The sequence below is a fragment of the Pecten maximus genome, chromosome 3, assembly GCF_902652985.1.
Source record: "Pecten maximus chromosome 3, xPecMax1.1, whole genome shotgun sequence".
Taxonomy (NCBI): domain Eukaryota; kingdom Metazoa; phylum Mollusca; class Bivalvia; order Pectinida; family Pectinidae; genus Pecten; species Pecten maximus.
This window is the reverse complement of record NC_047017.1, coordinates 49,026,937-49,044,706: the sequence shown is the minus strand read 5'-3', so window position 1 is coordinate 49,044,706 and position 17,770 is coordinate 49,026,937. Positions and strand designations below refer to the sequence as shown.

The 17,770-nt window shown below is 35.2% G+C and overlaps 1 protein-coding gene across 1 annotated transcript in view; it reads right to left on the bottom strand.

Moving 5' to 3' along the window:
• Nucleotides 1–11,623, bottom strand: part of LOC117324421 (autophagy-related protein 2 homolog B-like) — a 75,939-nt gene extending 64,316 nt beyond the window's left edge. The window contains exons 1-11 of the mRNA XM_033880271.1: nucleotides 11,278–11,623; nucleotides 9,684–9,852; nucleotides 9,039–9,221; nucleotides 7,624–7,726; nucleotides 6,678–6,867; nucleotides 5,003–5,173; nucleotides 4,708–4,804; nucleotides 4,009–4,197; nucleotides 1,752–1,865; nucleotides 1,275–1,328; nucleotides 449–713 (exon numbers count right to left, since the gene is read on the bottom strand). Of these exons, the coding sequence (XP_033736162.1) occupies nucleotides 449–713; nucleotides 1,275–1,328; nucleotides 1,752–1,865; nucleotides 4,009–4,197; nucleotides 4,708–4,804; nucleotides 5,003–5,173; nucleotides 6,678–6,867; nucleotides 7,624–7,726; nucleotides 9,039–9,221; nucleotides 9,684–9,852; nucleotides 11,278–11,445 (1,703 nt within the window). The 5' untranslated portion in view covers nucleotides 11,446–11,623. The remainder of the gene's footprint in view (nucleotides 1–448; nucleotides 714–1,274; nucleotides 1,329–1,751; nucleotides 1,866–4,008; nucleotides 4,198–4,707; nucleotides 4,805–5,002; nucleotides 5,174–6,677; nucleotides 6,868–7,623; nucleotides 7,727–9,038; nucleotides 9,222–9,683; nucleotides 9,853–11,277) is intronic.
• Between the last annotated feature and the right edge of the window lie 6,147 nt (nucleotides 11,624–17,770).

Genomic DNA, 17,770 nt, shown 5'->3' with positions numbered 1-17,770 from the left:
ACAGATAAAGGAAAGCACCATATCATTCCAAGATACCATAAGTAAAGCCAAGAAATGGAGTCATACAAAACCATTGGTAGTTTTTAATTCAAAACTTATAACACTCAGAACTTGTCAATAGAAAATAAATCTACCACATGCTCTCTGTCACATATTAAGATTTTCTAACATATTATCGTCATATTTCATGTTAACACAGTGCTGACTCCATTCACATATACAATGGCTTTAAGTTTTGGTTATACAGGCTTCTCAAAAATGCACAATTATGTTAAATACATGTGCACGCTATCAAGATTTTCTAACTTTCTTTACTTCATATTTACAGAGTACAGCCTCAACTTGCATAGAACTATTAGACCTTGATGTGTTTGGTTTGAAAGGCTCCTGAACAGTACAGGATTTTATTAATTACACAGATTTTACTGTAGATGTATACTCTACATACCTCAGATGATCACAATGTAGGGCTTCAGCAAAGTGTCTCCTCATCTCTCTCAACTCACTCTTGCCAGCAGGAAGGAAAGTGAACACACGTTTAAAGAATGCATCTGAAATACCCTTCATCTTATTTTTCTGCTGTGATTGTTCATTGTTTTCACCAAGAACTGGGCGTGGATTCTCATGTAGGATGGAGATAGTGAAGAAGGTTAATCTCAGGTGGTAACGGCACAGCTCTGCACTCGGATCGTCCAGGATCCTCTGTAGGGTATCTAAACACAAAGTAGATACAAATGTAACAGGTGGTAACGACACAGCTCTGCACTCGGATCGTCCAGGATCCTCTGTAGGGTATCTAAACACAAAGTAGATACAAATGTACTAGTTCCTTGGGATATCTCAGGGTAGGGGTACACATTAAGTGTTTTTTTCTCCTACACATACATATTGTTAGATACCACAAGTCCTGAGATTGAACCAAACACATTCAACACATGATCCTCGCACAGGTCACAAGGAAAGTGAGAAAAAATTGATGTTACTCCATTTTGATTTTGATTTTGTGTAATGTGATAACATTGTCCTATTGGCTCGTGACTTTTCAGAATAAAGGTGTTTGAGCTATAAAATAGGAAATTAGTGGGAGAAAATCATATAACATTCAAAACAATGTTACAACTAACAACAGTATTGAAGTGTGTGTATCATGGAACTGCATGGGAAATGCATTGTCCTTCCCAAATCCACTATTACTCTCCGATATGATGAATATGCCCTCCTATAGGGTGAATGTTACACAATAGTGAATACTTTTTAACACAGAGGATCAGTACCTTTTGACTTGTAATGACTGGGCTCTCTCCGGGGAACTCGGCCAGGTTGGTGACCTGCAGTCCAAAAGAGCAATATGTAAAATATAGCCAGATCCAAGTGTTTTTTAAATGAACATACATTTTTTTTTCAATCAAAGCAAATTCAATCATAACAAATTTCTTTTCAGATGACTATATTTCCAAACATTGCAATCTATAGTCAACTCCATGAAATCTTTGGAGTTGGTCCCTTTGATTTTCCTTACAGATTAACAGTTTACATCACAAGATATGTTCTAACACATAGGCCTACACCAGGAAAGCCTCAGTGCCATAGACAAAGGTCCTATACCCTGTACACACAAGCCTGAAATTCAAAACATACCTATTGATATATCTCTGAACAGCATAAGCTTAATCTAGACAAAACTGTCTGATAAGTCACCTCTATTAAGCAAAAAATTGTGTGAAACAGATTTGACTGTATACCATACTTACTTGTCACAGTACTTTCTGTTCTATTAGAGGTCAAACTAAAGTTACTGGATACTGAAGACTCCATGTCTATACTTTTCCCAGCAGGATTGAGAGAAAAGTAGCATTCTTCTTCATCTTAAATTAGATAAAGAATATTTTGTTGATATTATTTCTGGATTCAATATACCAGATACAAAATTAATGTACTTCAAATTAAAATCAGTAAAGACAGTATTGAATTTGTATAGCTCACTGCCGTTTTTGAATTCTGTCGTTAAAACAAATAACTGTCAGAATAGTTATGGTAAAAATAAATTTCAAATTCAAAACGAAAAACATAGTTATCATCTCTCTGATCATTGACACTATAATACATTTATAACAATTAATAACACGAATTATCCCGATATTGATATAAGAACTTTTAAAATAATACTGGTTTTAACTCACCAAAGGAATCATTTAAGTAAAAACTAAGAATTATTTTAACATACATGCAAGTAAGATAACTCATTTCCTAGTTATTGTGTATTGTAACTAATAAAACCATAATACACTATAAAATTACAGTTGGACTCAGTTAAGTACTTCCTTAGAGTTTTAAACAGGTACCAAGTCCAATAAAAAGATCACATCCCATAGTATGCTATGGAATGTTTCTTTTTTAAAAGTTATTGAAATATGTACTTTATCAACAGTATAAATATGGACAACATATGTTTACAACACTCCAAAATCTTCTCTGTCTATACATAGTTATCTCCCCTACTATTTACACTAAGCAGAGAAATGGAGCTTGACCCTAAGTGTAACTAGTAGAAGTCTGTGGGCGTGCACAGCATATGTTACTCTGACACACATTCAAGTGTAGGAATATACACATCTACTATCTATATATAGATTAATTTTTATCAATCTTGGCCTTCTAGTAGGAGACTCATGAAGTATAACGATAAAAGGTATTCAGAGTCTGAAAAACATGAAGTTTAGATTATATTGGTATAGAAATCCTTAACACAAGTATGCATCTTCACAAAGAGTGTGATGAAGATAGACACAATGACCAGCTAAGATGTTAAGGCAGGCCAACGGAAAAGAGAAACACTTAACATCACCTGTACTCAGTCATCAGTGGCATAAAAGTAACAAGTGAAATCTAAATGGTTGTACCGTAAATCCTCATTTAAACTTCAATGGAAAAGAGAAACACTTAACATTGCCTGTACAGCTCTGTTGTCAGTGGCATAAAAGTAACAAGTGAAATCTAAATGGTTGTACTGTTGTTCCTCAATTAATTTCAATGGAATAAACAGATTGCATGAAGTCATCATAGTATCACAAAGTGGAATGTGCAATGAGTGTAAATCTGTGTTGTGTTGCTGGGAGAGAGGGTAAAGCAAAGGTGATGGTAGACAGTTTTTCTGGTTTATTGACAAACATATTAATTGACAAACATATTTTAGTTTTACTGGTCTGGTGACAGAAACATTGAATTTTCTGATCATAATGTTTTTGCATCGTTAAAAAACTATCTAATATGACATTGATGACTGCAGACATAATTTTTTTGGTTTGTTGTCAAAATATCCAATATTTCATGTTTTTGTATTGCATAACTTTTTCTAGTATGTTGATGTGTCAAAGGAACAGGTCATGTTCTCACTATTACTGAGGTAGAGCGTGATGACATTCCATAAACTTAATCTTCTGGAACTGTGTGGCTATGTAACAATGGCTATGTAACAATGGCTATGTAACAATGGCTATGCTGTGAACTCATACCATATATTTATATACAAGAACATGACTACAAAGTACAAGGCAGGGGGGAATTAGCAACCGTACCAGGTATATAAAAACACTAATACTTTACCATAAAATGATTTATAACTGGAGACTGGAACAATGAAATGTACAACTAATCTCAAATTCAGGGTAATGACCATTCCAAAATTATCCTTTATCATTGTGGGAGGGGTGGGAGGCCCCATCACCAATCAAATATTAATCTAAATTCCTCCTACCCCTCCATTGCAGATAATTATGTATAAGCCATAAGATTAGGTATGCATTAATAGTTTTTAAATAAAATAATGTAAAAATATCAATGAAGAAATCCTAATGGACATTTGACACTTGATCGTATTGATATGCATGTATTTTGATTTCCATATCAATTCTCTATGTTTCTTGTTATCTAAAATATCCACTGAAATGATATAAAGCTTTATAATGTATTTCTGTAATTATATTGATGGACCACACTAATTAAACTGACCCATTGAGCTGGTCATGATGTCATGCATGCCCATCAACGGTCTTGAATCTAGCGAGGGTTTTTTGTGAGACTGGACTCGTCCCTCCATCATCTGGCGCTGGAGCTCTCTCTCAATTCTTTGCATGTCCTCATCTGACATCGGCTTGTTCCGGTTGCCTTGATGACGTCTCTTGGCTGATTCATTGGTACCTATCATATGGAACATGCTTGTACTTAACCAGCATAGGAAACCCAAATTAGTCTTATATGAAATAATGAAATGAAATAAATGTCACAAATCAGAAGCGATCAATGCTACAAATTTTACAATATTAGGTAAATCATGGGGGAATTATTCCAATCACAGCTACAAATAAATATTAGGTAAATCATTGGGGAATTATTCCAATCACAGCTACAAATACAATATTAGGTAAATCATGGGGGAATTATTCCAATTAATGCTACAAATACAATATTAGGTAAATCATTGGGGAATTATTCCAATTAATGCTACAAATTTTACAATATTAGGTAAATTATGGTGGAATTATTCCAATCAATGCTACAAATTTTACAATATTAGGTAAATCATGGTGGAATTATTCCAATCAATACTACAAATTTTACAATATCAGGTAAATCATGGTGGAATTATTCCAATCAATGCTACAAATTTTACAATATTAGGTAAATCATGGGGGAATTATTCCAACAAACCTGGAGAGACAAGACCTTCCATGATCTCCAGTAGAGAGTGTACTTGTCTAGGAGCTAGCAGAATATGTAGGGCACCAAGCTCCACCTCGGTCTCCAACTGGCACAAACAGAATGATAAACATGAATTACTTCATATAACTGGCATCTAAATTCTTTAATGTTTATATCATAATTCAACTTATATATCACAGTTAGATTTTCAAAATGAAAACATGACCAATGTTATGAACATTCACTATATATTCTGATCTCAAACTTCCGCTTGTATTTACATCAGATATCTAGAGTTTCTTACTTTTGGTCCAGTGACAGAATCAGCTTGCTTGATTTTCAGTTTCAAACTTGTTTTCCCTGTAACAACAGCCACTTGGATTGGTTCACACTGGTCAGGTGATTCAGAACATTCAGATGATTGGTTGATATTCCTGGGAGGTCCTAATGGGGAACTGGTGGCAGATTCATAATTCTGAAACAACACATCAACAGTTTATTCTCTATACTAAGAAACAATATTATAAAAGTATTTCTCAGAAACTTTATGTACTGGTAGCTATGATTACTTTAAAGAGAAATTCAAATTATTTAGGAAGCAATGAGTCAGTGCCAATTGTTAAGTTATAGGAGAATGACAAACTTACCTGAGGTGACGAGCATGAAGAGTCTGAGTGACTACAAACTTACCTGAGGTGACGAGCATGAGGAGTCTGAGTGACTACAAACTTACCTGAGGTGACAAGCATGAAGAGTCTGACTACAAACTTACCTGAGGTGACGAGCATGAGGAGTCTGACTACAAACTTACCTGAGGTGACGAGCATGAGGAGTCTGAGTAACTACAAACTTACCTGAGGTGACAAGCATGAAGAGTCTGAGTGACTACATGAGTGACTACAAACTTACCTGAGGTGACGAGCATGAAGAGTCTGAGTGACTACAAACTTAACTGAGGTGACGAGCATGAGGTGTCTGACTACAAACTTACCTGAGGTGACGAGCATGAGGAGTCAGAGTGACTACAAACTTAACTGAGGTGACGAGCATGAGGAGTCTGACTACAAACTTAACTGAGGTGACGAGCATGAGGAGTCTAACTACAAACTTACCTGAGGTGACGAGCATGAGGAGTCTGAGTAACTACAAACTTACCTGAGGTGACGAGCATGAGGAGTCAGAGTGACTACAAACTTAACTGAGGTGACGAGCATGAGGTGTCTGACTACAAACTTACCTGAGGTGACGAGCATGAGGAGTCTGAGTAACTACAAACTTAACTGAGGTGACGAGCATGAGGTGTCTGACTACAAACTTACCTGAGGTGACGAGCATGAGGAGTCAGAGTGACTACAAACTTACCTGAGGTGACGAGCATGAGGAGTCTGACTACAAACTTACCTGAGGTGACGAGCATGAGGAGTCTGAGTAACTACAAACTTACCTGAGGAGACGAGCATGAGGAGTCAGAGTGACTACAAACTTACCTGAGGTGACGAGCATGAGGAGTCTGAGTGACTACAAACTTACCTGAGGTGACGAGCATGAGGAGTCTGACTACAAACTTACCTGAGGTGACGAGCATGAGGAGTCTGACTACAAACTTACCTGAGGTGACGAGCATGAGGAGTCTGACTACAAACTTACCTGAGGTGACGAGCATGAGGAGTCTGACTACAAACTTACCTGAGGTGACGAGCATGAGGAGTCAGAGTGACTACAAACTTACCTGAGGTGACGAGCATGAGGAGTCGGAGTGACTACAAACTTACCTGAGGTGACGAGCATGAGGAGTCTGACTACAAACTTACCTGAGGTGACGAGTATGAGGAGTCTGAGTGACTACAAACTTACCTGAGGTGACGAGCATGAGGAGTCTGACTACAAACTTACCTGAGGTGACGAGCATGAGGAGTCAGAGTGACTACAAACTTACCTGAGGTGACGAGCATGAGGAGTCTGAGTAACTACAAACTTACCTGAGGTGACGAGCATGAAGAGTCTGAGTGACTACTGTGAGGGCGTGAGTTACGGGGGAAGTGGTCAATCAGGATATGTAAACCTTCCATCAGGAAATTCTTGTGGGCTACTGCAGCTGGCTCCCAATTCTTGGTGAACTCAGGGTTGTCTACCGATGACCCCTCAGCCATGTCATCAAAGTACTCCATTCTGTAATAAGTTACTATGAGTAATTACCAACAGACTGCATTTATGCCAATTTTGGTGAATTACAGTCCCCAGTTGGATGTGAAATTGTATGCCAAGGATATATTTGAGGGGAAATATATTACATTAAACACCATGGAAATCGTAACCAATCAGAGAGATACACATTTTTCTAGTTTTCTGTAATGCCAGTATACAGCACAGCTGATTTGTAACATTAAGATAATGAACCAGACACATAAAAATATCTGCTACAAATTTACCTTTATCTCTTTCAATGCTATTAAACATGGATAAACATTAAACACAAGAATTTGCCTTGCCTTTTTATCCTAATTTCCATTGCCACACCTGTCTGAGCACTGTTAATGAATTTGTCGTACCTTTTACCTTTTTATCCTAATTTTCAGTACCAAACCTGTTTCAGCACTGATAAGGAATTTGATGTACCTTTTCATCCTAATTTCAAGCACCACACTTGATAAAGCACTGTTAATGAATTTTGCCTTACCTTTTTATCCTGATTTCCAGTGCCACACCTGTTTCAGCACTTATAAGGAATTTGTCGTACCTTTTACCTTTTTATCCTGATTTCCAGTGCCACACCTGTTTCAGCACTGATAAGGAATTTGTCGTACCTTTACATCCTAATTTCAAGCACCACACTTGATAAAGCACTGTTAATGACTTTTGCCTTACCTTTTTATCCTGATTTCCAGTGCCACACCTGTTTCAGCACTGATAAGGAATTTGTCGTACCTTTTTATCCTGATTTCAAGCGCCACACCTGTCTCAGCACTGTTCGGGAGATGTTCTAGTCGTATCACAGTGTCAACTAAAGTAACTTTTACCCTACAAAGAACTGAAATACAAACAAGGATATGACCATATAATAATATTCACCCATGCTACACCATGTAGTCACTATCCTGTTCTGTATATTCACCCATGCTACACCATGTAGTCACTATTCTGTTCTGTATATTCACCCATGCTACACCATGTAGTCACTATTCTGTTCTGTATATTCACCCATGCTACACTATGTAGTCACTATTCTGTTCTGTATATTCACCCATGCTACACTATGTAGTCACTATTCTGTTCTGTATATTCACCCATGCTACACCATGTAGTCACTATTCTGTTCTGTATATTCACCCATGCTACACCATGTAGTCACTATTCTGTTCTGTATATTCACCCTTGCTACACCATGTAGTCACTATTCTGTTCTGTATATTCACCCTTGCTACACCATGTAGTCACTATTCTGTTCTGTATATTCACCCATGCTACACCATGTAGTCACTATTCTGTTCTGTATATTCACCCATGCTATACTATGTAGCCACTATTCTGTTCTGTATATTCACAGAATGCATATGAGTGTTAATAATCCGAGTGAAAATCGACACCAGTAAATAAAGGTGATCAGATTTATGTATGCTAAGTGTTCTTATCTACTTCCTCATCTTCTGTTTTCTTGAGGACCTTAAAAATGGGAAATATGACTGGGAAGATCAAGAATAAGACATAAATACACTCATTTATTTCCAGCCATGATGAGGTTTAAAATTGTGTCCTGTTATTTTTGCATGGTTTTACTTCCTTTTTGCAGCAATCATTTTTATCTTACAGGAATAAAACTCAAGAAATAAAAGTGCTGCTTCATAACAGGAAAAATTAAATATAAATTCATACTTAGTGACTTGTTTCAAGTCTCTTCAGGTTTTTCTTTAGCGGATATATCTAAATTTGTATTAATTTAAAACCATCAATTTGCCATTAAAAACACAGTGTGCAAATTTACTATGTTTTGCTCAATTTCAAAATTAGCAGTTGACTTCAGATTTGTTAGTATTAATGCTGACCATGTTTCAGGCACTCCTAATACCATGTCTCATGAAAAAGTTTGACATGTATGTAAAATATTTTAGAGTCTAGTCCTTTATATTTTAAAATACATATTAAATATGCAATAGATATTGATTTGAGTAGAAATTGAACTGAAAATAATGCAAAATAAAAGGCATACAATTATGTAAAACAACTGGAAATGGCATTATACATAATTCAACCAGGAGATTTTTATTAGTTTTATTATTCATCAGGAATTTCACTGACTCTTGACATTTTCCACCTACTGGATGCCCTGAGGAAATAGTTCATACCTGAATCAATAGTCTGAGCAAACTTCTGAACACCTTCAAACTGCTGGCCCCCGTCATCCCCAAGACTGCCATCGCGACTTTTCAAAGGTTTGCCTCGGTCCTCCTTCAGACACTCCTCTGCTATCTGTAGACTGGTGCTCATACTACTGTTCATACTACAAAACATAGTCTCCAGGCCTTGGGCTGTAAATAGCAGGAGTAAAGTTAACAAGTGAAAAGAAAATTACACCAGGAAGTTAAGTCTGGAAGCCTGCAAGATTAGAATTACATACAGAATGGGATTGTATTACCAAGAAGGTATACATAATTATGTTATTATGTAACACATATATTTCATATAATCATTGATCAGTTACACTTTTTTGGGGGCATCAGTTTTTTACTTACTAACCTCTTTGTGTTGAGCTGCATCATAATTTTGAAAAAGGATTTCTTGACTTACATGATGAGAATCCTTCAAAAATCACTGATGAACTGGGTCTGTGCTGCTTCTATCATTACTAATTCAGCACATATGTACTATAAATAATTGCAAAATATAATCATGATCTCATAATACATTGAACTTGTACCATTATACAACATTTGAATTTCACCTAAGACTAGATAGTTTTGTGGCCCCCTGGATATTTAACTTGTACTGACCACTGCTGTTCCTCTGTTTTGGCTGCAGAGTCAGCTCGAGCCCACGGATCTCCATCTCCGTACTGCTCTGGATGAGGGCTGTCCATGGTATGGACACGGCTATTTCATCTATAAATCCATCCACAATTTCGACTGGTAGATTACTGTTGTCCAGCACCTCATTCAGCGCCTGTCATCGAGAAAGTAACATGTACATCTAGTTTCATATATGTATCCATGTTGTTTTCATTTTGAACTTGATTTACATGTTAACATAACAAAAGATCCACAGATTCTGCTCCAGGCATATACTGTACATGGTATAATAGCCATCTTCCTTATATACTGCACCTTGGAAAATGTCAATAACCATTTGACTGGTTCATGAGTCATGACATAATATAATCCAGCTGGCATATATATATATAGCGAAAGCAAACACTTAACTTCCCTGTTTTTCTATTTTTTTTTAAGATTCCCACATCTCAACCAAGAAGTTCAATACACTTACAACAACGTTAACTCATATATACCCTTATAAACAGTGAGATTTCATTGCACATCAGTGTGAAATGAATATATAGTTACATGGATTGACAACACATAGCTCTTTTTTGTTAAAACATGCAGTTCCTTTTACAAGGAATATGTGCAATTGTCTGGCCATGGGATCCTTTATACACAGCGCTTCATCATTTTTGAAGTATATCTGACATTTTGTAGATAGATCATGAAATGGAATTAATATTTTATGAACATTTGTCTATCAACAAATCAAATGGAAATTTGGTTTATAAAAGTGTCTTGTTCTCGGTTGGTTTGTTAATTACAATGATATGAACTTGCATATCACATATGACTTAATTTATATGACATCTATCCTGAAATTAAACTACATGTATGCATATGTACATGTACTGTATGTGCATGTGGTTCTCATTGTAATTATGGGTACATTTTGTTAGTGTTGAAATGTATATATGTAGGTCTGACATGTCAATCTTGTTGAAAATTAAATTAATAAAATTTATACAATTCACTGACTGTATTCCAGTAGATCAAGCATTTTCTGAATGACTATATTTTTAAAATTCAAAATCGTTTTTTTACAGTTGCATTGTCTCTTATTGATGAATATATGCATGTCTACAACAGTAGCTTAAAGTAGTCAGTGATTTTTATAATTCTAGTTTTTATGATATTTAAATTACTTCGAATTCCCGCACAGCGAGTCAGTGCTGATGCAAGTGTTCACCTAAACATCACTCTCTCTTTGAATTTGTATAAATGATCATAAAAGGTAAAGCTATATCTGTATTTACTTTTATGACTATATTCTTCAAAAGACAGTAAGATTGTCTTCGATTTTTTTGACAGAAGTCAACTGGTAGTCAAAAGTATAGCCTAATGCTAAATATCCAATCAACGCCTTGATACACAAAGGCAAACAGGTACAGAAATATTTGAAACAAAATGGTTTGTTTACATTTTTAACGTCCAAAACCATAAATGTTTATGAAACAATTACGGAATGTACTACTGAACTTTAAGCAGGAGTAACAAATTAATCAAATTATGTTTTCATACATCCATAAGAATATAGAATAGCAAGCACCTCTACGTCAAGATCGAGCTGTCGAATTTTCCCAGTTCCATTATACAGATCGACACTCAGCTGATCGAGAGTCAACTTTTCCTTTAGAAAATGGCCAAGATAGTGCTGTAGCAGGTATCTACATGCCCTTTTCTTCACGAATTCGGACCAAGGAAACTTCCAAGACATTATTCTCCTTGATTCCAACGTTGAGTCCACATATAATTCAAGTAAATGCAATTATCATTGCTGTTGAAAAACCATAACAATCTTGCGCCATATTTGTTATTTACGCACGTGACGTAAACTTTCAGGATTTCAATACAAGGGAGACAACTCTATTATTTTTACTGCAGATATCGGAGATACGATGACAGCTACACGAACCAATATTTATTAACAGGGACGCAGGGCATGTTTTGTCGCTGATAGTAACAATTACAACATTTGTTTATTTTCGCTTTGTCTTTATCTAAAAGTTAAAACACTTAACTAAGTAAAGTTTGAGATTTCACCACTCTTTGGTCTAGGAAATCAGAGACTTACTGTACTGTACAGTAACGTTACGGTAGGCCTAGGCCGAGAATCTATGTCTGAGGAAATGTAACCGAAGCCAACAAAAGACTCAACTTTTAAAAAGTATAACACATACATCATCTGTACTTCAATGACTTGTTATATCACTTCTTTAGTAATATGTAGTGTGGTAAGCCAGATTGAAAATGTCAATAATTTAAAGTGCTGAATTTAAATCAGGCGTGAGAAAACATTTATATTCTTAAACTACTGTATAAGCCAACATTAATTGATACCAATTATTCTGCTTTAAAATTTAGAGACATTGACAAGTTTTAAATAAATCAAAAGTACACAATTTATTTATATTAAGGACTATGACGACGTCTATAAATTATATACATTTATACCTCTATATAGGCCTAGAGACAGAGACATATATACAGAGAGATTAGTAACATCGCTATTTCCCCGTACACATAGTGGCTCCCTTTATTCGTGACCACTCAAGCATATCCCTTATCGAGAGCGTCCTGTCTCCTATCAAACACACGCGAGCGCAGGTAAATCGGGCTAATGCCATGTGTGTATCGTAGTATTGGAACTTATTCGACATGTTCTGGTTAATCCGCCATTACGTCAGACCAAAACATCGTCATTTTAAATACACACAGAAAGCACATCGTTTTATTTTGGCCACTACAAAAGTTACCACATTAACCAAAAACTATCAAACTTATGGGATATAGTCTTATTGATCATGCATATTGTTGTCATTTATCCGTATTTTCGAAAATCCATTGGGTCCTATTCGACATGTCCAAGTTTGTAATTAAGCCGCCATTACGTCAGACCAAAACATCGTCAATTTTAAACGCACACAAAAAGCACATCGTTTTATTTTGGCCACTACAAAAGCTACCACATTAACCAAAAACTATCAAACTTATGGGATATAGTCTTATTGATCATGCATATTGTTGTCATTTATCCGTATTTTCGAAAATCCATTGGGTCCTATTCGACATGTCCAAGTTTGTAATTAAGCAGCCATTACGTCAGACCAAAACATCATCAATTTTAAACGCACACAAAAAGCACATTGTTTTATATAGGCAACTACAAAAGTTACCACATTAACCAAAAACTATCATACTTATGGAATGTGGTCTTGATTATCATGCACATTGTTGTCATTTATCCGTATTCTCGAAAACCCCATAGGGACTTTTCGAAAATTGGAGATTCCCGCCGATCTTTCCTGCGTTGTGCTTGACTTTCATACTAAAAATACAAACACTTGGACAGCAAATTGTGATATATTTCATATTGATGACACTTCTGCACTTTGATATTAATAAAATTAAAGCACATAATTGGATCTTGGTGATGATTTCAAATAGAAATTATCGATAATTATGTGTCTGGTTTTCAAGTTTTCTCCAATATGGCGTCTAGTGAAGACTGAACCGAGCGACCGCAAAGGATTGTGGGAAGGTCAGGGGCCACTATGTAAACACAAGGGCAAATAGAGAGCTGCCAATCTCTCTGTATATATGTCTCTGCTAGAGACTACCTGCCTACGGAAGGCTTTTTTTTGTCAGTGAGTGTCCTTTATGTACAGGTTGAACTATAATAATATTGATATCTGCTATTCAAGTTAAAGCCTTATTTACACCTTCGTTTTATGCATATGATCAGAGACTGATATGATAGTAAAACTATGGGTTATAGTCTAGCTCTATATAGTTATTCGCGGGGAATGGGTTAAATTGTAACTTTTTAATTGTGATGTCAGTAATGTTCATAATGTGCTATCACTTTAGTGTTACTCTAAACAGCATTCAGGAAATTGGAGGGTAGCAGTATGAATAATATGAAATGAAATCGGAGAACAAAAATAATAACAGCAAAAAACTTCCTTGAATTTTTACTCGGGTATACATTATATAGGTTAACCATCTGGCATTACATTGGATGTTGTACAGGAAATAGAAATGGTAAAATGGCCATTTTTTTCCGTAAGTTTGCAAAGCACATATATAATTAATCAATTCATTATGTACAAGGTGCTTTAAGCAACAAAAATAATAGAAGAGTTACTTCCCTTGATACATTTTCTAATTAACAAAATCACCATGAAACATTTATATACAGGTGTGTACATTTTTAGTGTAATTGCTGGATTATATATCGGCATCGATTAAATGCGATTTTTTTTATTTCTAAAGAACTTCTGGAGAAGTCGATCCTCAGTTTTATCAGATATACAGTACTGTTTGCGTCACACTGTTGTATTATTTTGTACGTACAGACACTATCTTGTTTGTTCAAGATTTACTGTAGTTGTACGAGATATCATAAATTATACGTACATGTACACGTACAATACACTGCAAGGTATACATACAATATTCTACAAGATGTTCATACAATATACTATAATTATAAGTTGTACGTACAATATACTATAATTTAAGTTGTATAACAAGATATTATAAGTTGTGTGACAAGATATTATAAGTTGTACGTACAGGATACTATAAATTGTACGTACAAGATACTATAAGTTGTACGTACAGGATACTATAAGTTGTGTGACAAGATATCATAAGTTGTACGTACAGGATACTATAAGTTGTACGTACAGGATACTATAAGTTGTACGTACAGGATACTATAAGTTGTACGTACAAGATACTATAAGTTGTACGTACTGATATCATAAGTTGTACGTACAAGATATTGAAAAAAGCGGAACAATAAACTACAAGTTGTAGGTTCAAGATACTACGGGTTGTTTGTGGCCCTAATATACACTGCCTGTGCTTGTCCCTGTGCCGCTGTGATCAATGCATTGCTATCTTGATGCTTGGAATTCAAGATTTCTTCCAACAGTTTATTAGTATTTGACAACAACCAGAAACATTGACCGTTTCAGCTATATTTTGTTGCCCCATACGACTTAATTGGTTGGTGACTTACTATTTTCCGTAATTCCGGACAGACAGACCGTTTTGGCTTATTTGTTTAACAGCCAGTCATTTAAGGACGTGCCTGGTTTTGGTGGTTGAGGAAAGCCGGAGTACCCTGAGAAAAACCACCGGCCTACGGTCAGTACCAGGCAACTGCCACACGTAGGTTTCGAACTCGCAACCCAGAGGTGGAAGGCTAGCGATAAAGTGTCGGGACACCTTAACCACTCGGCCACCGCAGCCCTATATACAGACGGACGGATGGACGGTTATATTCATTGTATATGTATTGAAGATTTTAGCAAGATGTTTTTAGGCCTCCCTTCAATAGAAACAGTGCGTGCTACACAGCTAATTTCTAACATTCATATCACTTTGACGTCTCATACAATGTAATGAACTAGGAACTGATATTGGGAATTTATGAAAGCATTTTGTACATTTGAAACGGGTTAAAGTACCTTAACAAGTTTCCGGAAGATACCATGCTGAGTTATAGCAGTGATGTAATGAGTTATACCAGTGATGTAATGAGTTATAACAGTGATGTAATGAGTTATAACAGTGATGTAATGAGTTATAACAGTGATGTAATGAGTTATACCAGTGATGTAATGAGTTATAACAGTGATGTAATGAGTTATAACAGTGATGTAATGAGTTATAACAGTGATGTAATGAGTTATACCAGTGATGTAATGAGTTATAACAGTGATATAATGAGTTATAGCAGTGATGTAATGAGTTATAACAGTGATATAATGAGTTATAGCAGTGATGTAATGAGTTATAACAGTGATGTAATGAATTATAACAGTGATGCATTGAGTTATAGCAGTGATATAATGAGTTATAACAGTGATGCAATGAGTTATAGCAGTGATGTAATGAGTTATAGCAGTGATGTAATGAGTTATAGCAGTGATGTAATGAGTTATAACAGTGATGTAATGAGTTATAGCAGTGATGTTATGAGTTATAGCAGTGATGTAATGAGTTATAACAGTGATGCATTGAGTTATAGCAGTGATATAATGAGTTATAACAGTGATGCAATGGGTTATAGCAGTGTTGTAATGAGTTATAACAGTGATGTAATGAGGTATAGCAGTGAAGTAATGAGTTATAACAGTGATGTAATGAGTTATAACAGTGATGTAATGAGTTATAACAGTGATGTAATGAGTTATAACAGTGATGTAATGAGTTATAACAGTGATGTAATGAGTTATACCAGTGATGTAATGAGTTATAACAGTGATACAATGAGTTAGAGCAGTGATGTTATGAGTTATACCAGTGATGTAATGAGTTATAACAGTGATGTAATGAGTTATAACAGTGATGTAATGAGTTATAACAGTGATACAATGAGTTATAGCAGTGATGTAATGAGTTATAACAGTGATGTAATGAGTTATAACAGTGATGTAATGAGTTATAACAGTGATACAATGAGTTATAACAGTGATGTAATGAGTTATAACAGTGATGTAATGAGTTATACCAGTGATGTAATGAGTTATAACAGTGATACAATGAGTTATAGCAGTGATGTAATGAGTTATAACAGTGATGTAATGAGTTATAACAGTGATGTAATGAGTTATATCAGTGATACAATGAGTTATAACAGTGATGTAATGAGTTATAACAGTGATGTAATGAGTTATAACAGTGATGTAATGAGTTATAACAGTGATGTAATGAGTTATAACAGTGATGTAATGAGTTAGAGCAGTGATGTTATGAGTTATAACTGATGTAATGAGTTATAACAGTGATGTAATGAGTTATAGCAGTGATGCAATGAGTTATAGCAGTGATGCAATGAGTTATAGCAGTGATGTAATGAGATATAACAGTGATGTAATGAGTTATAGCAGTGATGTAATGAGTTATAGCAGTGATGCAATGAGTTATAACAGTGATGTAATGAGTTATAACAGTGATGATATGAGTTATAACAGTGATGTAATGAGTTATACCAGTGATGTAATGAGTTATAACAGTGATGTAATGAGTTATACCAGTGATGTAATGAGTTATAACAGTGATATAATGAGTTATAACAGTGATGTAATGAGTTATAACAGTGATATAATGAGTTATAGCAGTGATGTAATGAGTTATAACAGTGATGTAATGAATTATAACAGTGATGCATTGAGTTATAGCAGTGATATAATGAGTTATAACAGTGATGCAATGAGTTATAGCAGTGATGCAATGAGTTATAGCAGTGATGTAATGAGTTATAGCAGTGATGTAATGAGTTATAGCAGTGATGTAATGAGTTATAACAGTGATGTAATGAGTTATAACAGTGATGTAATGAGTTATAGCAGTGATGTAATGAGTTATAACAGTGATGCATTGAGTTATAGCAGTGATATAATGAGTTATAACAGTGATGCAATGGGTTATAGCAGTGATGTAATGAGTTATAACAGTGATGTAATGAGTTATAACAGTGATGTAATGAGTTATAGCAGTGATGTAATGAGTTATAACAGTGATGTAATGAGTTATAGCAGTGATGCAATGAGTTATAGCAGTGATGCAATGAGTTATAGCAGTGATGTAATGAGATATAACAGTGATGTAATGAGTTATAGCAGTGATGTAATGAGTTATAGCAGTGATGCAATGACCTATAACAGTGATGTAATGAGATATAACAGTGATGTAATGAGTTATAACAGTGATGTAATGAGTTATAACAGTGATGTAATGAGTTATAACAGTGATGTAATGAGTTATAACAGTGATGTAATGAGTTATAACAGTGATGTAATGAGTTAGTGATGCAATGAGTTATAACAGTGATGTAATGAGTTATAACAGTGATGTAATGAGTTAGAGCAGTGATGTTATGAGTTATGAGTTATAACAGTGATGTAATGAGTTATAACAGTGATGTAATGAGTTATAACAGTGATGTAATGAGTTATAACAGTGATGTAATGAGTTATACCAGTGATGTAATGAGTTATAACAGTGATGTAATGAGTTATACCAGT